Source organism: Watersipora subatra, chromosome 1 (genome assembly GCF_963576615.1).
Source record: "Watersipora subatra chromosome 1, tzWatSuba1.1, whole genome shotgun sequence".
In the NCBI taxonomy this organism is placed as follows: domain Eukaryota; kingdom Metazoa; phylum Bryozoa; class Gymnolaemata; order Cheilostomatida; family Watersiporidae; genus Watersipora; species Watersipora subatra.
The window spans coordinates 31,547,007-31,568,132 of NC_088708.1; the positions used below are offsets into that span (position 1 = coordinate 31,547,007).

The following is a 21,126-nucleotide window of genomic DNA, read 5'->3' on the forward strand; positions in this document are numbered from 1 at the left end:
TTAAATTATGACTACAAGTTTGACTTGGAAGATGACTCCAGTAAAATACCATGTAACTGTGGTGCAAGCAACTGCAGGAAGTGGATGAATTGAGCAGCACCTGTAGTGTTTGACATGAGGAAGCTGCACAATTAAACATTGCATGGCAATATTTCATGAAGCTTAATATTTTTAATCTACTTTCTGGTCTAGTCAAGCGCATGTTGAGCAACAGGTCCTTACCACAAATTGTACCTATGTATATGTAATAAGCATGCATGTTTATATTATATATATTTGTTCATAGGAATTCTTCACAAATCAACCAATCAAATTTTTCAGATGCCATTCTATTTTTTTCCCAAATTATGAGAATTTCTCTTTTCTCTGTATAGCTGCGTATGTTGTGTACAATTTGATTTCTTGAAGCCTACGATCATTACGCATGAGCCATGTTTGTTTATAGCGAAGCTGCTCATAACCTATATTATTCTTATTCATATTATATTACGATATATTTATGGGATAACAAAGATCCTCTTTCTAACAGATAACACGATTCGACTTTGTCTAACTTACATGTATATATACACATACCAATACAACATTATTTACAATGCATGTAACAAAGCTAGGTAAAAACGTTACGAGCTCGATGATGATGGATTAGGATCAGCGGGCGATGGAACACCAGCACCTTGACTAGGAGGCATATGCTGTCCATAGTTCATTGGCATGCCTTGTGGAATTTGTCCTTCAGGACCTGACATACCCATGGTAGGGGGTGCAAGTGGCATTCGTCCTGCAGGAGGCATGTGTGGCATCATTGGCTGGCCACCCATGGGTGGCATAGGTGGCATCATGGCAGGACGTTGTTGCGGTAATGGTGTTGATCCAGGCATGGTCCCTGGCATCATTTGAGTGCCAGCTGAGGGTGCCATTGGCTGGCTGGGTTGGGAGGCCAGTATTGGCTGTTGCTGCATCGCTGAAACCGAGTGTTGTGGGATACCAACTGACTGAGCAGAAGATGGAAGAGGTGCTTCTGAAAAGGCTGGCTGAGGAGGGCTGGGAGAGACAGACATTGCAGATGCCACATCCTGAGAGGAAACCTCCTGCGACCCTGATGGGACATTAGCCGGTGGAATCGAGGTTTGTGAGTCACTCTGCGCTATCATAGAAGGCTGTCCAGCTTGAGACATCATTGGTGGCATACCTGTCTGTGAAATCGTAGGCGGTGGTCCACCTTGTGACATCACAGGAGGCTGACCAGCTTGCGATGACATGGAATCGTGTGAAAGGATTGGCGGCAGGCTTCCCTGAGATGGTGCGCTTGACCCTGAAGCATGCCCTGGCTGAGGTATTCCACTTGAATATGGATTCATGGATGCGTTCGAAGCATGAGTCATGTTGGATACCTGGGACATGTTTGGAGCTGGAGGCATATTACCCTGTGAGAAGGGTTGAGTATTGGCATTAAGAACGTGTTGTGGCATGCGAGGTTGAGCAGAGGGTGTGTGAGGCCCGGTGCCTCTTAGCTGTGGAAGTGGAGCTCCTGTGGGCATGCGAGGCATGGCAGTAGGAGTGTCTAATGGAACATGTGGACCCTGAAACCAATTATTTACATCAAAACTCACCCAAATGGTAATCATTGAACATGAAAAATTAAAAATCGACTTTCAGAAGACAGAGGAGACAACAGTATTGAACATGCCTAGCTACCAAAGATAATGCTAAATGCTCAAGCCAGCACAAGATGAGTGACTCTTTGATGAAGAAGAAATAATGTTACGCTGGATGCAAATTCAAATTGTATTACCTAAATAATGCAACATGCTGATCAGGACAGCAAAAATGCCATCGTCCATAAAAAAAGGCATGTAGTGAAAATGGCCTAGTTAGGTATAGCAATTAGGTAAAGCTAAAGCCTTTTTATCATGCTATCAAATAAACAAGAAAGCAAGTTCACGGAAAGCTAGCAGCCCACCTTATCTTCAGTTCAACATTTGATTGTGCTCAATAATGACGACCTGCATGTACTTCACACATACAAGCCTACAGCTAACTGTTAAATCTTGCCATGCCCTGTGTTGCCGAAGTACTCATTTATTAGCTTGATGAAATATTTTTACAGAGTTAGCGCTGCTTAAATGAATGAAACTAGCAGTGAAATTATAGCCGAGTTTCTGATCATAGCCTAGAGAATGGTTAATGAATTGAAAAAGCCCATGGAGGTGAAAGGGAGACTTAGTTGAAAAATAATGGTCAAAACAGTTGTTGCCGACATGCCATTGGCTGAAATCAAAGGTTATAAGTCGAATTTTGATATAAATAAATTATTTTATTGTCCCTTCAATTTTCACATGTATGATGTAAATAAATAACTAAAACATTTATAAATTAAATAAACTCACAATTATGGTCAATCACTGAGTAAATTATTATTATACTCTTAAAGTTGACTTGCAACAAAATTCACATTACAGTTATTTGGTATCAAAAGATTCACCCATCTTACTCTGCTGTGTTGTATGCGCAAAATATGTGGAAATGTGATTACAAGCTCTTGAAAGCTCATAAAACGAATAGGTAATCACCACCATTTAGAAAACGCAGTAGCTTGGAATCCCTTTCCAAAATGGCTCAAATTCGACATAGTTGAACACGATGGTTTCTGTTTACACTTTTATGCACCATCATTCGTCAAAATATTTTTTACAAATATACTTTACGCATTCAATAAAACCATGTCTATTGTCCTTCTGCGTCTATTTCATTATCATTGTAACGCTTTCACTTTCAGTTATGATATCTCAAAACCCACTGTAAAAATTCGTTTAATTTTCTAACCTTAGCTTCAAGGAATGCATATCATCCTCTGATAAACATGACGAACCTATTGGTCACCTGTGGTAGTCGAAAAATGCTGCCTAAATTGTTCGCGCTATTTGGCAGGAAGTATGGGTCACATGATCATATTATGACTAGATGATTAAATCAGGCTGAAACGAAACTGTAAGGTAGAGGAGTATCTATTTTTAATCCGAGCTTTTCAGTAAAACCTGAAATGTTTGTCACTAGTGCTACGAGACATTTTATATTGAATCTTTTATTGGCCTTTAATTTCAGGTGATTATGTCTTGTGTCAAAACAATAACCACAACGTTTGAGTACTTCATCGAAATAAAGAAATTCCAAACTACGGCGTGTTCGTGATGGTTACGATTAACTGTTCGTATTTGAGCTTTAAGAGCTTGTAATCACATTTCCATGTAATTTACACCTACAACGCAGCAGAGTAAGACATGGTGAACCTTTTGATACCAAATAACTGTAATGTAAATTTTATTGCAAGTAAACCTTAAAACTAAAACTCGAGTGAATAACATGATAATCATAATGATGATAATGCCATGGATATTAGTCGTGGAATCATTCGTGTATATTTCTCAGTTTATCAGCCCACTAGAACTTACAATAATCACTATGATAGTTTAGTCAACTATTACTATGAAAAGTGGCAATTATCTAAATTAAACAATTTCAACTTGTTAAGTAGTTGTTCACAAGAAAAATTGATTTAACAAAATGATAATATGACATTAATATTATAATTGATCATATTTTTGTTCAATATTATTTTCAACTAGATGGCTTGAGTTTTTTCATCTACTAGCCTAAATTTTCAACAAAAACTGTACATTTTGAAAGGCTTCAATTTTGATAAATGGCCATTTGGGAAATGTATATGCTGGTCAATAGAATTTTGGCAAAATAATCATAATTCATTCAGCCCAGGAGACAAGCAGAAACAATTAGCCTAAAGGATGCTACATAAAGATTAAAATCAATGTCACGCAAGTCATTGTGAATCAGTTATAAGCTGGTAAAATAAACACACCTTATGTTAAACATTTAAAATTATTTGTTGTTAGCGATGCAAAACCAGCACAGCAAACAGACTACCAGTTTCACAGTTTCAACTATTGCTTCTGTCATAAGCATTACAGAGTATTACAGAGCAGACCTCAAAATTTGTTGTCAATGTTTATGTACTGACAAATTCTGTCTACATAACCTCCAATTGCGTGATGTTCCATGTTCAATGAAAAATATTTAAGCAAAATAAAAAATGGAGCAATAGAAACTCTGCTTTTCCCTACTGTCAGTGTTAAAGCTCATCTAACTGGTACAAGCCAAACAGTGCTAGATAACCCAAATGAACGCAAAGCAAAACCATGAACAAATACAGATAGCAGAGAAAAGTGCAAAGAATGCAGCAAAAAAGCTGCTCAAAACTAGAGCATATAGAAGGCGTTGATACATACTAATCAGTCATGGAAGCCAGAGGCGACTGCAATTAAAGCCGAGATGGGTGGAGTGACATAAACATTTCAGCACTCGCACTCATAAAACATTACTATCCTCAAAAATATGAAAATGGATAAGAACGTTCTGTTGTTGTAGCAACATGCTTTGTAGCAACTAAGCTAGTCCATATTTTATCCAAATCAGTATTTTAAGAGACTAAACTGCTAAGCAATAAACTCTCAAATAGCCATTTGGAGCCTCAATTGTTCATTTTCAAACTACAGTCAAACATGGATAACTCGCCCTCGGATAGCTCGAACACATGGTTAACTCAAACGGTTTTTTTGGTCGACCTCAATTCTGTTAACTCGAACAGTTTCTTGCACAACGGCTACCGAAACGGTTGTTATCGCTTTAAAAAATCACTTTATTCCACGCCATAGACGTAAACCTCAACTTTTCGTAGTTCATAGGCTTCGTTATTACCATCATCGGCAAAATACCTTTGTCAAAAACTTTTCTAAAGGTTTGGTGAAATTTGATTTTTACCAAACATCCGCTTAGCGATGGCCCTTCGGAAGCAAGGAAAAGTGAGGTAACCTTCGCATAAACTTCAAGAAAAATTGGCAAAATTGATCTTGGTTAAAACGCTGAGAGAAAAAAGATGTCTTTTCTTCTGAGCATTTCAACAGCAATCAAGTTTTGCCGATTTTAATATAAAAACGTCCCGACAATAACATCACCTCAAACAACAAACCAATCTCAAGTGATAGAAAAATCTCTATACTTTTGTTAAGTATTTTTTAAACTTTACATTAGAAGCAGTTAATTTGAAACAAGCTATTTATGCTTTTGATTTATACTATAGATTGTATATGTACATATATCTACTAATAAATAAATAAATACATGGACTTGTGACAGTGCTCTGATAACTTGAACGCTCTGATAACTCGAACACTTTCGCTCGGTTCCGTGAAGTTTGAGTTATCAAAGTTTGACTGTATTTAAAGTGCATGCTAATAAGAGAAGAACAAGTTGGAGCAAGCAGTTGCAGTTTGGGGCAAGCAGCAAACATCTCTTTTCTTTACTTGGAAACTAGTACGAACTGTAGAGGTAATTTCATCTAAACCCAGCATAAGCCTGTTCACATAAACTTGTGGCCAAGTGCCTACCTGTGGAGCACCTGCAGAGCCTGCCATAGGACGGTTCATCGACTGCATATATCCAACGTTACTTCCAGGGGGAGGTTGTGAAAGACTGGTTGCTGGACCTGCAAGTTGATAAGCATCACATAATAGCAGATTAATCTAGAGTGGCCAACACTCTTAAGAGCCTTTCTACCAATCGCTAAGAGTGGTGAGTTGTTGAAAGCAAACCAGGTACAAAGGCTCTTTGTATTACAAAAGAAGTCATGTATGAAAATGTGGGTCCCTCATAACTTGCAAGTTATGAACCATATTGAAAAAGGAAAAATGTTTATATGTACCAGGAGGTTGTTGAAGCGATGAAGCTGACCCATGCATGGTTCCAGCCACTTGCGGGTGCATCAGAGTAGCGGTTGGAGGCATTGGACCAGTCTGCTGCCCGGCATCAGCTATAATAATGGAAGATTTGGGTAAACATCTGTAGAGTCTAACTCTGCAAATCTCAAAGGGAAAGATTGACAGGTCCTGGTCATGAAATCTTTAGCAAAAACTGGAACACATTTAACTTCTTTCTTTAGTCTATGCATGCAGCTGCAAAACTACCCAAAAAGCACTTGGTATGCCGAAACCATCCAGTCAGTTGGTACATTTATGGGTTTAGTAAATTCTAGGCAGCTTCTACCAAAACATTGTCTGCTACTGTTGAATGTCTTTCGCAAAAAACCACCTTCAGAGGAAAATATTTTCAAATGCCAAATTAGGTAGAAGATGGATGTGCGATGACAGCACTGCGATAGAAACTACAATGTAGCTGGTCAACTGGTCAGCTTCTCATTTTTCGGCAGAAAATTTGGTCAAGGCAAAGCATAGTTGGAATGAGTAATGCTGGTAGGAGACAAGGTAAAGCATAGTTGAATGAGTAATGCTGGTAGGAGACAAGGTAAAGCATAGTTGGAATGAGTAATGCTGGTAGGAGACAAGGTAAAGCATAGTTGGAATGAGTAATGCTGGTAGGAGACAAGGTAAGGCATAGTTGGAATGAGTAATGCTGGTAGGAGACAAGGTAAAGCATAGCTTGAATGAGTAATGCTGGTAGGAGACAAGGTAAAGCATAGTTTGAATGAGTAATGCTGGTAGGAGACAAGGTAAGGCATAGTTGGAATGAGTAATGCTGGTAGGAGACAAGGTAAGGCATAGTTGGAATGAGTAATGCTGGTAGGAGACAAGGTAAGGCATAGTTGGAATGAGTAATGCTGGTAGGAGACAAGGTAAGGCATAGTTGGAATGAGTAATGCTGGTAGGAGACAAGGTAAGGCATAGTTGGAATGAGTAATGCTGGTAGGAGACAAGGTAAGGCATAGTTGGAATGAGTAATGCTGGTAGGAGACAAGGTAAAGCATAGTTGGAATGAGTAATGCTGGTAGGAGACAAGGTAAGGCATAGTTGGAATGAGTAATGCTGGTAGGAGACAAGGTAAGGCATAGTTGGAATGAGTAATGCTGGTAGGAGACAAGGTAAGGCATAGTTGGAATGAGTAATGCTGGTAGGAGACAAGGTAAGGCATAGTTGGAATGAGTAATGCTGGTAGGAGACAAGGTAAGGCATAGTTGGAATGAGTAATGCTGGTAGGAGACAAGGTAAAGCATAGTTGGAATGAGTAATGCTGGTAGGAGACAAGGTAAAGCATAGTTGGAATGAGTAATGCTGGTAGGAGACAAGGTAAGGCATAGTTGGAATGAGTAATGCTGGTAGGAGACAAGGTAAGGCATAGTTGGAATGAGTAATGCTGGTAGGAGACAAGGTAAGGCATAGTTGGAATGAGTAATGCTGGTAGGAGACAAGGTAAAGCATAGTTGGAATGAGTAATGCTGGTAGGAGACAAGGTAAGGCATAGTTGGAATGAGTAATGCTGGTAGGAGACAAGGTACAGCATAGTTGGAATGAGTAATGCTGGTAGGAGACAAGGTAAAGCATAGTTGGAATGAGTAATGCTGGTAAGAGACAAGGTAAGGCATAGTTGGAATGAGTAATGCTGGTAGGAGACAAGGTAAGGCATAGTTGGAATGAGTAATGCTGGTAGGAGACAAGGTAAAGCATAGTTGGAATGAGTAATGCTGGTAGGAGACAAGGTAAAGCATAGTTGGAATGAGTAATGCTGGTAGGAGACAAGGTAAAGCATAGTTGGAATGAGTAATGCTGGTAGGAGACAAGGTAAAGCATAGTTGGAATGAGTAATGCTGGTAGGAGACAACTGCACAATACCCTAAAATTGTTCCGAGTGCCTTCTGGGAGCCAAATAAACATCCATTTTGCCACACACATAAATTTCAGATTTTTCCCATGACTGCATCAGTCACACCTGACAATTCTCAATCAACCTAACGGATCATAATGGAAATGTATTTTACCTTCTCCTTGTGCTGCTGATGGAGGGGGTCCAACTTGCCTACTAGCCATTTGCAAAGCCCTCGTGTCAAACTGCTTGATCATCTCTTGATGAAACTGCTGCCTCTCTTGAAGCAACTGCTGTCGTTGATACTCTAGCTGTCAACAAATAACACAAAAAATTAGGCAAAGCAAAATCGTGAATTGACTCTAGAAATGCGGAGCTCCAATTTGGCACAATAAGCCTGAGATCTAACGTTTTCAATAGTCACAACAGCAAAAAACGTTTATAGGTTTTACAAATCAATCGAAATTCAATTATAGCAGCTATGGGCTTAAAAGACAGTTTTTTCACATTGTAAAATGCTTATAGCCAACAAAATAGATATGTATATGTGCTGGTATGGAAACGATAATTTTTCAAGGTTTAGAACAATCCACAACCGTCATTAAAATAGCTTTTTTTGGCTACCAACAAGAAAATGCTAACTAACCTGATTCCAAGCACAACCAAGTCTCCGAAAAGTTTAAGAAAACATTACAAAAATTACTAGCTACAAAATTATCCAAAATACAAAGAACTGTATTTGAAGAAGATGAAGGAAGCTTGTTATAAGAAAGCTCAATCTTTTTCATGTCACTTCAAAAACAAATTGATGTAGTCAACAAAAATGAGTGGGCGACCCAGAATTTGTGTTATAAATGTTAAAATGCACTCAAATCTATATATAGAAATTTAATTTGTCTTGATGCTAGTCTGTGTTGAACATACTCTACATAGACAAATGTGTACACAGTCAAGCCTCAACATACAGGGCTAATCTGCTCTGATACGCTTTCTAAGTCAAAACTGTCACATGTTGTAAGAGATGTTCTTACAAAAACACACCGCAATTCATTTACTTTGTCCAACAGCACCCGAACAATTGGAAACTTTAGTAAATGGCATTTACTAAATGCATGTAGCAAGGAAAATGTATCATAGACATACATTAGCAGAACAGTAATGACAAAGGTTTGATTGTTACTTCACCTCAGCAACAGATGAAAGCAAGTGCAAGCATTGTGATCAGTGACAGACGACAGCAAGTACACGCATTATGAACAGTGACAGATGGAAAGCAAGTGCACGCATTGTGATCAGTGACAGACGACAGCAAGTGCACGCATTGTAATCAGTGACAGACGACAGTAAGTGCAAGCATTGTGATCAGTGACAGACGACAGCAAGTACACGCATTATGAACAGTGACAGATGGAAAGCAAGTGCACGCATTGTGATCAGTGACAGACGACAGCAAGTGCACGCATTGTGATCAGTGACAGACGACAGCAAGTGCACGCACTGTGATCAGTGACAGACGACAGCAAGTGCACGCATTGTGATCAGTGACACTTACAGACTCTCGCTCCCTGTCCATTATGGCTTCAAGCTCCTCGAAATGCTTCAATTTTATGTCCAATTTTTTCATCTGAGTCTCGACCAGCAAAGCAACGGAAGTTTTTATACGCTTCTCTTCTATGGATGCCAAATGCTGCAGCAGATTTTAAGAAATCATACACAGTTAATCTAACAGTGATCATTGTTTTGTGAAGGTAGTGCAGAGGAAAAGTGTAGTAGGATACCAGCTAGTCAATTTAAAACTTTGAAAAATAATACAGAATTGAAAAATAATAAATAATTGTGATAGAACATGAAACCCTCAAGCAAAATACAGTTGAACGAGATTTTACTACCTTTGCCTTTACGGCAGCAGAAGAGAGTGCCTCCGCCGCGGCGGCCTGCAGTGATGCCTCATCACTGATATCCATTCCTTCAGCTTTGCTGCTTGATGGGCTCTCATCAGTCGGCTCTGAAATAGACATTGATACCTTCGTAGCGTCTTTCTCAACCATATCCGCAGAAGGCTCTACCTCTTCGCCACCTTTCGCATCAGCCTTGACATTAGATGTTGGTGCATCTTCTCCTGGTCCATCTATAACGAAACAGTAGAGTCAAACATGTGTATATTTGAGCAAATATTTACCTCAACTAAGCATTTCCAGCACGAGACATACAAAATTTGTTAATTATCATAGTTGTACAGATCAGCGCATATGTATTCAGTTCTCTTTCCACGTGGTTAGGTTCTAAGCTGCTCTAACAATGGACAAATAGGACTTCATTCCTTTCTTTTTACACTTGCTATTAGCAACCGTAGCAAAAAAATGTAAGAAGGCAACAATTTACTTCGAATTAAAATAATGAACAAACATCTTCAAATCGATTTATTAGAAACCGCCAAAGCAGCCTGGGTGTTATCATGAGGAAGCAAGTGATAAAATGAGCTGTAAAAAGGAAAAATGGGAAGGCTACTAACAAGTATTGGAGACAATAAAAAATAAATCAAATATAAAAACATAAATATAAGTTATAATTTATAAACTTTATGTAGTCTAAAATAGACTAGATGTTAGACTAAATTAGACCCTGACGCAGGCTCTACCCGCACTCTGCCCACCTTCTGTATCATTAAGTTATACCTCATTTTGCCAGTCATGAACCTACAGGCAATATAATGGTAAAAACCCCCTTTTTATTAATTATGACTTTAATTATTTTGCTCTTGTACATATGTTTGTACATTTATTGTCTAAGATATTACACGTATTATATCATATTCATAATATATTCATATTCATGTATCAACTCTACATATTAGATCTGTTCTAATGCTATCCATAATTACTTAGAGCATTTATTGTCAAGTTTCTTTGTGGCTTTGGAAAGAATTAAAGGGAATAAAATGTATTCCTACAAGAATATTTGCTCCAGCATACGATGGTCTCAACACATGCAAATCAAATACCAAAACAGATTAACTTTCCATTTAGACATTTGACTGCCAAACACAGAAAACCACAAGAATCATCCAGTCAAAAACAACTAAATAGCTAGAGAGAAGATTCCTAGAGGCGTTAGTTAACAAATGTTAATAAGCTGCTGACCTTCGGTGGCACCTGCTATCAATGTCTTTTCAAGCCCATATTTTGGATTGGTAGTTTTACCATCTCTAAAAGCTTGCTTGAACATTTTTACGTGCTCATCAAGAAGATGAGGAGGCACTCCGTCCTTCATCTTAGAGAATTCCTCTACAAGCATAAACTTGATGGTTAAAACACAGCATGAAATTCAGACGAGCAGACCAAAGCATACATACATGAAGAGCTATCAGCAGTTCACAACTCTACACGAGTTGAAGTGAACAGAGAGACAGGTTGAACTCAGTACCTGTTAGTGGTTCAGTATTAGCATGGCTAATCATCATGGAGCCCTTTTGACTATTAAACCTAATAGTATATTTTAAGTTGATTATTTTGCTATAAAAATCAATCAAAAACCTTAATATTCAAGTGTGCATTCATTTTTAATCTTGAACACAATCGGTTTCACATTTAAGAGGTCAAAACTAAACATTTTAGTAATGTTGGGTGCTGCGTAGAGTAGTGCTGTGTATTAATAGATGAGCTGATTGGACAAGACCTGCAGGTTCAGATAGATATACATGCTGTATATAAGGCTGCTACATGTTGTAGACAGACTAATTATAGTTCCACGTAAATGTTGTTGATCATGTAGCCTCTCCATGTGTGAACAAACTATAATATCACACTCAGCTTCTCTTACCTAATTTGTTATGTAGTTACCACAAGCAGACAAGACTAAGCTGGTGCCAAAAACATTTTTAGAGCCATTTTTATCACAAATAATCCTGCACAAATAAATAAATTGTAATAAAATAATGTTGAACATACTCAGGTGTAGGTTCAGTTATGTAAACTATATACATGTATATATTAATTAAAACTAAATCACTGCATAAAGAAAAGCTATGTAATTATAATAAGTAAAAGTTTTCAGTCAATCACAAAACAATTACTGATGTTGATGCTGTGTAATATAAGATGACACAATTGCTAACCAAGAGTCAACTTTTATATTAAAGTCATAAAAAATTTCTCCAAATGCAGTTGATAATGGATACTTTGGGCGGTCCAAACGTTAAAATACGAGTAGTTTCAAATCATACTATTACATATAAGAACAGTCAATCCAAGAAACGTTGTTCATCCTTAACCTCCTAAATAAGCGCACTTGATGCTTTGAGGCCTATTATAGGTTACCACACCCTGTCGGAAAAATAATTTGTATGTATATTTCAAAGTGTTCTATGTAGAGCTTGAATAAGCTTTGCACATTATCCCCTAGCTTTTGTTTAGCATTCTGCTTATAGATACTGCAGTTTAGTAGCCACGTAGCATCAACCTGTATGATTACATGATTGATAGTATTAAAGAAATATTTTCATTATACCCAAGCATGTCTCTAATCTAAATATTTGTAATCTTGGAATAATTTACCCACCTGTGGGTAAAGCGTGGTCTGATCCTAGACACAAGTTTGTGAATACAGTAAAAAGATAGAAGGGCATTTGCACCGAGTTTACAAATTGGGTTTTTTGGGAAAAATCACAAATGTAACTGAAAAAATACCCTATACCATGTTTTAGGTATTTACACCAAACGGGCTTTTCATAGGTAATCTTGGGACTACAACTGACAATATACATTTTTCTAAAGCAAGATTTTGATTTGCTATCAAATCTGTTCATAATCTATATTTATAGATCTCAAAGTTTGTGTGTTCAGTTTGTCCAGTTACAGCCAACTTGAAATAGCTCTTCAAATTAAAAGCTCACATTCTGCTGGATTCTATCTCGGAACCTCTCATTCGCCAAGCAAATATCTTACCAGTTAAGCTACGCCAGATTGATGGTTTCATTGGGTGATATGAGTGATTATCTGATTAAAATATGCATAGCCACTAAAGCTTGCTCTCATGGCTCTTATTAGTAAGTTTAAATTACTAGAACCTTGCTCAAATTAGCTATTGGCAATGTGCCATGCTAATGGCAAGTGGCAGGCAACTACATTACCTGTCACTGTTTTTAAGCTAATTTTTAATATCCCTGCAACACTAGTACATTTATAATACCTAATGACAAATATTAATGCACTAAGAAATTACGCATTTAAACCGTTTTGCGAAATACAACAATCTGTTTGTTAAACGGAAAGAGATACACACAGATTGATTTAATCAGCACCAATACTGGTTACCTAGTCCTAGTACTCACCCAGGGCTGCTCTCGAGGCTGCAAAGGCTATTTTAGGGTCAACTAAGGAAGCCAGAAATGCAACTGTGGACATGATGGGGTTTCCAGCCTGAGAAAAAGGTGAGGGCTGAAAAGCCAGCGGCCCGAGATGTTCACCCATTTCTGGTTTTTCAAGAAAACTGTCCTCAATAGGCAGACGCAGGAAATGAAGAATACATTCATCTTGGGTTTTGGATCCAACATGTTCTGAGACCTGTAGAGGGAATGAGGTGATAAGCAGACTCATCAGAGCCATAGTAGGCTGTTACTCTTGACCATTACTAACTACTACTGCAATGCTACTGAGATATTATAAATTAAATCACTTACTTTCAAAAATGGGTTTGAACACAACTTTGCAATCATAACAGTGAGTAGTTAAACGTTTAACGTGAGTAAAAACAAAGTATTTTGCCAATTCTTCAACAATCAATTTGTAGTTGTTCTACCATACACCAAGCATCTGCGCTTTAACTGTTTCAAGACAAACCAAAAATGTTTTAATGGTAGTCCCAACAAATTTTCCTGATTAAGAAAAGATTTCGACAATTGCTGCCAACAGTGACTCTGACGATATTACAGAAACAGCTAATAATAATAAAAATGCTATCGGCTAGATCCCACTAAACAAATACTTTAGGTTATTGTGAGGACTGGACCTGCTAGCAAGCCGATTTTACTAGGTACTACATCTTCTCACAAACGCAAGGAAAACAGTAAAAAATAGCAAGTAACAGATACATGTTTATTTATTATGGTAGTTCCTTGAAATAGAGCCACTATATGAAAGCACTACAAAAAATATTCGTGAATCAAGAGCAGCAACTGCTGTTAAAGTTGCTGCTTGTTTGCAGTTGCATATTTGAGTTGTACTATATTGACTTACTGTTAACTATGTCCATAACAGAGTTGTACTATATTGACTCACTGTTAACTATGCCCATAACATAGTTGTACTATATTGACTCACTGTTAACTATGTCCATAACAGAGTTGTACTATATTAACTCACTGTTAACTATGTCCATAACCGAGTTGTACTATATTGACTCACTGTTAACTATGTCCATAACATAGTTGTACTATATTGACTCACTGTTAACTATGCCCATAACATAGTTGTACTATATTGACTCACTGTTAACTATGCCCATAACATAGTTGTACTATATTGACTCACTGTTAACTGTGTCCATAACATAGTTGTACTATAATGACTCACTGTTAACTATGTCCATAACTCAGTTATGCTGCTCTGTTTTAGTGTAATGTTCAGTCAAGTCAATTCTTAGATAGCCAGATGTGAATATATCATTGTATTCAGTAGAAAACTGTATTTTTTGATAAGGTTAATGCTTTCTTAATTCGGATGAGTTTCTTGGAAATAAAGCGGCAGAGCAGCAAGCATGCAGAGGAAAGCGAGATTGACTAGCTGTCTACCTTATTCCAGTCATCCTTGTACATTTCCAGAGCCTCGAGCAGGAGTAGCACCTCCTGGTCTGTCCATTCTTTGCCCTTGTGTGTCTCCTTGTAGAGCTCCGACTGCAATCCAAACTCTCCTTTGACACCACTAGCTAGAGTTGAGGCACTCAGATCTCTGCCTGCCTCGCCTTCCGAGGAGACTGTAGAAGCGGCTAAAGGAGCGGGGAGGGAGGATGATGCTTCACCTGCTGGAAGTGGAGAGACTGTGGAGCCTCCTACTGGAATATCCTTGGACTTGGCTGGCTCTGCAACGAGCAGTTTAAAGCAGTTTGGAGCAGTTTAAACAAGGCACAGTCATACTAAAGCAGCCATAGCGAGGAGAGCTTTCAGCAGTTCACAACTCTACACGAGTTGAAGTGAACAGAGAGACAGGTTGAACTCAGTACCTGTTAGTGGTTCAGTATTAGCATGGCTAATCATCACGGCTCACCTGAAACACTGCAATAACTGTTGCCCGATGGCGAGCAGAAAGAATTACATCATGGATAGGAGTCCACAACCAAAGCAGACACCCTCAAATCTTCAGCAGTAGCCTAATCATGTACCCATAACACTAGCGTTTCCCATGCAATTACAGTCAAAAGGGCTCTTTGTATCATTCTACTGAGAGTTAGCATGGGAAACGCAGTCCATCAACCAGTCAAAATGGTGGCCCCCTTCATAGTCCTACATGATAATAGTGATAAATCGAGATAGGATTGACATGAAAGACAATGAACTGACTGCACTGACCTGAGATAGCTTGAGGCTGTGGAATGACTGCATTGATGGGCTTGGCAATGGAAGGCTGGTGGAGACGAGGTGGGTCGATTCGGCTGAGTCCAGAGGGTGTGTCAGCGAGTACCATGAAATGAGAGGTAGATGGAGGGCCCATAGGTATGGCTCTGTTCTCCGCATCCACCTGGTAGTTTATGAGACCCCACTGTTCGAGAAAGGCATGCACCCTGAAACAGACAGACAATGAAAAACTGGTCCCAGTAAGTTCGAAATAACTAGTTTTCAGTCAACTACTTGAACATGAAATTAGGATTATTTCATAGAAACTGCCCTTCGTATACCTGCCTGTTACTATAGAGTTCAGTTATTAACAAAATGAAACTTTTTGAATGAACAAATTATGTTAGTGGTAAATGCATGAGTAAAGCTTGCTGAAAAGGTATTTTGGTTTTGTGATAGCATATTTTATATAACAAACCTTGATGGACTGCAAACTGACATATTCCATGAAACAAGGGTAAGCAATATTGAACATAACCACAACAGTGTAAAACGGTAAATATCACGCCCACCAAATGCAACATATCATATATGAGGCACCACATGTAATGCATAAGACGAAATTCGTAGTAAAATAATGTGGAAATGCCAAAAGATTTCATCATGTAATCACTAGACTGGTTGGTGTTGAGCTTACGAAAATGTTCATGTAATTAGCATATTTGTAACATTTGTCGTCTATATCGGTACAACAAGAAGCAGAAAACACAAGATCCTCTGTACACTGGCTGGATGAATAAAAAATGTTCTGCATGTTTGGCTTTGGGATATTGCAGCGACGACATCACAAAATTAATGGCAATGAAAACAAGTACTAAACTCTCGATGAGGATTTGCCAACACGCTTTCATAAGAGTTATTGCTGTTCGCTCCAAGGTAAGGCAACATTCATTTCTCTCGACACTTGCTCCGATGTTGAGTGAAAACGAGTAATACTCATTCGCTGCAATGCTATATGTGAAAGTCTCTATCCCCATATCTTTTTTAATCAAAATGTTGGTTCTGCCTTTTCATGCATTCCAACAACATACTACACAAATACGCCAAAACAAAACTTGTGACTAAAATATACTACGAACCAAAACCCATCAAATTTGGTGAGAGAATTCAAATACAACTACCAACAATGGTTGCTGTTGAAGGGATTATGAAAAGAATGTATTGTCTACACCTGGTGAGAGAGCAGACATCTCCGGCCAGATTTCTCCTGCAGGCGGTGCTGGTCAGGTATTCTCGAGGATTCAGACGGTATGTGTCGACCATAAAGTTCCTGTACGCTATATACCTGTCGCATAAGTACAAATCAATAGACATGTCAACAGCTCAATAGAGGAAAAGCAGAGAACAAGTAGGGGACAACAATGCTGTTACGCAGCTTACACTTCAGGTGTTTTAGACTTGTTCTTCTGGTTGAAGAACTCGGGCAAAGCCCGTTTTTCGATGCCATTGATGGAGTTATAATCAAACCAGGCCGTATAGCTGGGAATGATAATGTAATGCGTCTGGTCCACAGCCGTCTCCTCGGCCGCCTTCTTTTGCCCATCTTTACTAGCTCCGGGAGGTTCGGGAGAATTGGCTTTCTGCTCTTCCTGCTCACTTTCCATGGCCACGACCTAAAAGCCAACAAACACAACAACCAATGAGCAGCTAAGTAAATGAATGGCCGCTGTAGTTCATCAATGACGATCCATCTCAAGCATTAACAACATTAACACATCTTACATGTGCATACTCACAGGCTTCTCAACCTCAGGAGCCGCTGCTGCCTCCTTTCCTTTGTTAGCAGTCGGTTCTGCTGCCACAGGAGACTGACTTCTTGGAAGAGACACTGCCTCTACTACATCAGTTGCTTCAGCCGGTGCCTCATCTTCTTCCTCATCCTCTTCGTGTTCCTCTCCTCCTGCCACTTCCTCCTTAATAGGTTTTTTCTTAGATTTTTTGCTGCTTGAAGAAGACTTTGCCCTGCAAGATGAATACAACATACCTGATGAGAAGCATCTGCCAACAGTTTTTAGTCTAGACTTTAGCTTGAGATGGGAATAGCATATGGCATCATGCAATGCTATGGCTCCTTCGGGAGCAGCTACCAAATCACACTACCAAGCTATTTAAATTAAATCCACTTAAAAGAAGACAGGAAACAGTTGCAGACTACATGTACGTAAGCCCATTGGTTTGTTGCTTAGCACAATCTTCGCTAACATGCCACAAATAGTGTTCGCTACAAATCTACCAGCCCAAGATGACGACATAGGTGTAGGCGTTGATTGGCATCATTGGCATAAAACTACCTTTATGATTTGAATATAAAAACATTTAGATTGTTTATAAAAAGTTACACCTTGGCAGCACCAATAACTGTGTCCGTTAGTCAAAATTTCAAAGAAGACCTGATAGAAAACGGATGAGATTATGCTCAACCCTACCAATGAATGATAGCCATGCACGAACAGGAGTGTCTTCGGTCAGACAAAGCGCCTCTGCCCACCAACTAGCCTATAGGCCTACTCACACTTTGTGGGTTCTAAAGACGACTTCCTTGTCTAGGTACTCCATAATAGCAGCCATGTTTCCTTTGTACTTGCTCGTATATAGTTCCCCTGCCTCCTTTGCAGCTAGGTCTTTATTAGTCGAGCCTTTGGCCTGGGCCAACTCCCAAAACTTGTTGACAAACTTCTCATAGAAGCCCCCAGCCTTTGGGTAGATCGGTGGCAGTAAGACTGGAACTGAGCCACCACCAGACTTGGAGCTAGCGGATAAGAATTAACTCATATGACTCTTCTGTCTAGTAGTTCTCATGAATGTAACGTTATTACCATAAAATACCATCCTACAACTCTACTACTCTACAACGGATAAGGTTTGCTCAAAGAAATAAGGAAGCCAACAAATTTAAACAGAGCAGACACGCTCTATGCAACAGGATGTGCAATAGTGAAAGTGATTAAGGCAGAGATTTAGCTCCAACAAATCACAAGGATAACCTGCAGGCATAAATAAAACACTGACATAAATAAAACATAGACATAGATTATCTTTGCTCTCTCAATGAGAATAACAATTACTAAGAACCTTTTCTTGGACTTTTTCTTAGTCTCAGGATTCGATGAGGTCGGACTGGGAGTTCGCTTTCTCTTGCTTCCTTTCTTCTTCTCGCGCCGCTCTTCTATAGTTGTCATTATTTCTTCGGGTGTTAGTTTTGTCCTGTCACCATTGCCCCTACCTTTCTTTCCGGAAGCCTAGAATAGATTCCAAGCTGTCAGTCTGCCAATTTCGCACACAACACACAGAAAGACAGGAATATGAGGGACTGCAAGTAGAAATATCTAGTCCAAGCAGTTGGAGAAGATCATGACCCGAGTGACACACCTACAGCAGATTACTTTTAACTATGTCGACGTAACCTCCTACCTCATCTATGAGATAATCCTCTTCATTGACCCACTCATTAAAATTATGCAGGTCCAACAGCCATCGAGCATCCACCTCGCAACAGAAATGCATACATTTATAACGACATAATCAGCCTACCAGCAAGGGTTGATTAATGTCAACACTCATGCGAGGTTCATATTTTTAGAATATATCAGTACCGCAGTGCCTCACCTCATATGCTCCATCAGGATTGTATATGTCATCAACATCTAGATCAATATGAATGTCAGTAACCCAGGTGTCATAACTATCTGGTGTATACCACCAGTGCAACATCGTATTTCTTTCCCGTCGCATGACTGGTCTCACAAAATCTCCTAAAATGATCCAATCTTCACAAGAGACACTTCAGGGACCTTAGAAGTATCGTAAACATTGGTATGAAAATACCACCTGCATATTGTAACATTATATTTTAAACTAGAATTACCTCCATAAAATTCACCCTTGGCACACTTCAAGACTTCCTTAACCTTCGCTGAACATACAAATAGAATTTAGCGTAACTTACGGTTGACTTCATTCTTTGCAGAATCAGGAATTGGATATATAATATGAGTTGCATCATCTTCCGACTCTACATGCATGCTCTGGTGTCGTTTTATTATATCCTTCAACCTCGCAGTAAGCTCAGGGTCTACACTATCCATTATGTATATCTGCAAACAGTTTGTACAAGATCATAAGTCAAAGTGTACAAACCACCCTATAAATCATGGGTGCACAGATACACTGCTCTGAAATATGTCCTAGTAAACTAAGCCGTGCATGACTTACAAAGCTCGAACTTACCTGTGGACGCGGCAAAAATTCATGGGAGCTTTGCTGCAATGCTTTTTCTATCTGTATGAACATTTCTACATTCCTGTCCACTCGGGATGGATTAGGAAAGTCAAACCGCCTCCTGTCATAAATCAGCAACAGAATAATAAAAGAATGCTACTCCTCAAGCAAAACTAAGAGTTTAATACCATTAAAGGGCAGTTATTACTAATAGAGAGTATGGAGTTGTTTGCAACATAAAGCATAAAGTAATTACTAGGTAGGAACATTGAGTTATTGCTGACAAGGTGTATAGGGTTATGTCCAGATACATGAAACTACTACTAGGGTTAAATAAAGTGAGTATAACGAGAGTGAGTTATGACAGGTGATTAAAGACAGCGAACTGTAACAGGTGATTATAGTGGGTGAACTGTGACAGGTGAGTATAGTGGGTGAGGTGTGACAGGTGAGTATAGTGTGTGAGGTGTGACAGGTGAGTATAGTGGGTGAAGTGTGACAGGTGATTATGAGAGAGTTGTGACAGGTGATTAAAGACAGTGAACTGTGACAGGTGAGTATAGTGAGTGAAATGTGACAGGTGATTAAAGCAAACTGTTACAGATCATTAAAGACAGTGAAATGTGACAGGTGGTTAAGGCAGTGAGTTGGTACAAGAAAATAAGTGATTATACAATCAATTAAAATTCAAGGTATAAATTGTTTAACTATATCAATTTACAATCTGTCATTCTTTAGATGTCAAAGAATAGCGAAAAAAGCACAGCAAAAGGAGAGTATGCAAAGCGATAGCTAAAGGAAAAAACTGGCAAGTATGATTGAAAAGCACATTTACCATCCTTGCTCAGTCTTGAACTTATAGACCGCTGCTAAAACGTGGCAAAGCGACCCATTTGACTTGAAGTCCATAAACAGGGACATCTGAAAAATAGCAAGCACACCGATTGCACAGTGTTACAAGTATAACTTAACAAATAATGACCGACGTCTACAATGTTTAATTGAGCAATGCGATGAAAGATCTAATCATGCCAGAAGGGAAACTAACCAAGGCAACATTTCACAAACCATATTTGAATGTTTTTGACAAATAACCTTCCACCGAAACTAAAAGCACTCGAAGCATTTTAGCAAGCTGTAGAATTACCGATTTTTATTATTTTATATTTATTTGGAGTTATTGCCCGTTGTTAGCAAATAGTACTGTGAAAGAACTATCACTTTATCACACCTCATGGCTAGACATCCTATAAATGTTTTATAATTGTAGAAGTGTCCTTTTGAGCAATAGTTTTTTAACCAATATTTGAATTCAGTGAAATATTTGGGCAAAATACAGGCTAATTGTAACAATAAATTCAATCCTTGTTATTTAGGTTCATGGAATGAACTAAGCTTTCTAACACATTATGAGTGTAGGCCTTTTGGCTATTGTAAGTTGTGAAACCTGTGTTAACTGGTGTGATAGAACTGACAATTGTTCATCAACTGGTTTATTGTTTAGTTTAATTTCCTGATAGGGTGATAAGCAACACAAACCCATACTTTCCCTGTAAAAATTTGAAAGTTGCCATGCTTTTCTTACAAAAAATATCATTTACCATCTTTTCCCACGGTATTTACCGCCAAAAACC

General features: G+C 38.7%; 2 protein-coding genes and 2 non-coding genes across 8 annotated transcripts in view; 1 reads left to right on the forward strand and 3 right to left on the reverse strand.

The window, feature by feature from the left end:
- LOC137409915 (histone-lysine N-methyltransferase 2C-like) overlaps nucleotides 1-533 on the forward strand; it is a 40,396-nt gene extending 39,863 nt beyond the window's left edge. For all 4 annotated transcript variants that reach the window (XM_068095600.1, XM_068095601.1, XM_068095602.1 and 1 more), the window contains one exon: nucleotides 1-533. In XM_068095600.1, the coding sequence (XP_067951701.1) occupies nucleotides 1-93 (93 nt within the window). In that variant the 3' untranslated portion in view covers nucleotides 94-533.
- The window catches only part of LOC137409961 (SWI/SNF complex subunit SMARCC2-like), a 27,902-nt gene continuing 6,883 nt past the window's right edge, over nucleotides 108-21,126 (reverse strand). Inside the window, exons 3-23 of one of the 2 annotated variants that reach the window (XM_068095606.1) lie at nucleotides 20,328-20,413; nucleotides 19,502-19,613; nucleotides 19,221-19,368; nucleotides 18,881-19,026; nucleotides 18,686-18,760; nucleotides 18,347-18,513; nucleotides 17,787-18,023; nucleotides 17,011-17,236; nucleotides 16,655-16,887; nucleotides 16,446-16,559; nucleotides 15,230-15,441; nucleotides 14,456-14,742; nucleotides 12,998-13,229; nucleotides 10,809-10,952; nucleotides 9,558-9,796; nucleotides 9,221-9,355; nucleotides 7,844-7,979; nucleotides 5,777-5,884; nucleotides 5,463-5,560; nucleotides 4,305-4,330; nucleotides 1,458-1,583 (exon numbers count right to left, since the gene is read on the reverse strand). In XM_068095606.1, coding sequence (XP_067951707.1) covers nucleotide 1,583; nucleotides 4,305-4,330; nucleotides 5,463-5,560; nucleotides 5,777-5,884; nucleotides 7,844-7,979; nucleotides 9,221-9,355; nucleotides 9,558-9,796; nucleotides 10,809-10,952; nucleotides 12,998-13,229; nucleotides 14,456-14,742; nucleotides 15,230-15,441; nucleotides 16,446-16,559; nucleotides 16,655-16,887; nucleotides 17,011-17,236; nucleotides 17,787-18,023; nucleotides 18,347-18,513; nucleotides 18,686-18,760; nucleotides 18,881-19,026; nucleotides 19,221-19,368; nucleotides 19,502-19,613; nucleotides 20,328-20,413 — 3,162 coding nt within the window. In that variant the 3' untranslated portion in view covers nucleotides 1,458-1,582. Of the gene's footprint in view, nucleotides 1,584-4,304; nucleotides 4,331-5,462; nucleotides 5,561-5,776; nucleotides 5,885-7,843; nucleotides 7,980-9,220; nucleotides 9,356-9,557; nucleotides 9,797-10,808; nucleotides 10,953-12,997; nucleotides 13,230-14,455; nucleotides 14,743-15,229; nucleotides 15,442-16,445; nucleotides 16,560-16,654; nucleotides 16,888-17,010; nucleotides 17,237-17,786; nucleotides 18,024-18,346; nucleotides 18,514-18,685; nucleotides 18,761-18,880; nucleotides 19,027-19,220; nucleotides 19,369-19,501; nucleotides 19,614-20,327; nucleotides 20,414-21,126 lie in introns of both variants that reach the window. The other variant, XM_068095605.1, reaches the window with a different exon arrangement.
- On the reverse strand, nucleotides 11,027-11,133 carry LOC137386126 (small nucleolar RNA U6-53/MBII-28). The gene has a single exon (XR_010977824.1). It is a non-coding gene; the product is annotated as a small nucleolar RNA U6-53/MBII-28 (small nucleolar RNA).
- Nucleotides 14,872-14,925, reverse strand: LOC137386127 (small nucleolar RNA U6-53/MBII-28). Its single transcript, XR_010977825.1, has one exon. It is a non-coding gene; the product is annotated as a small nucleolar RNA U6-53/MBII-28 (small nucleolar RNA).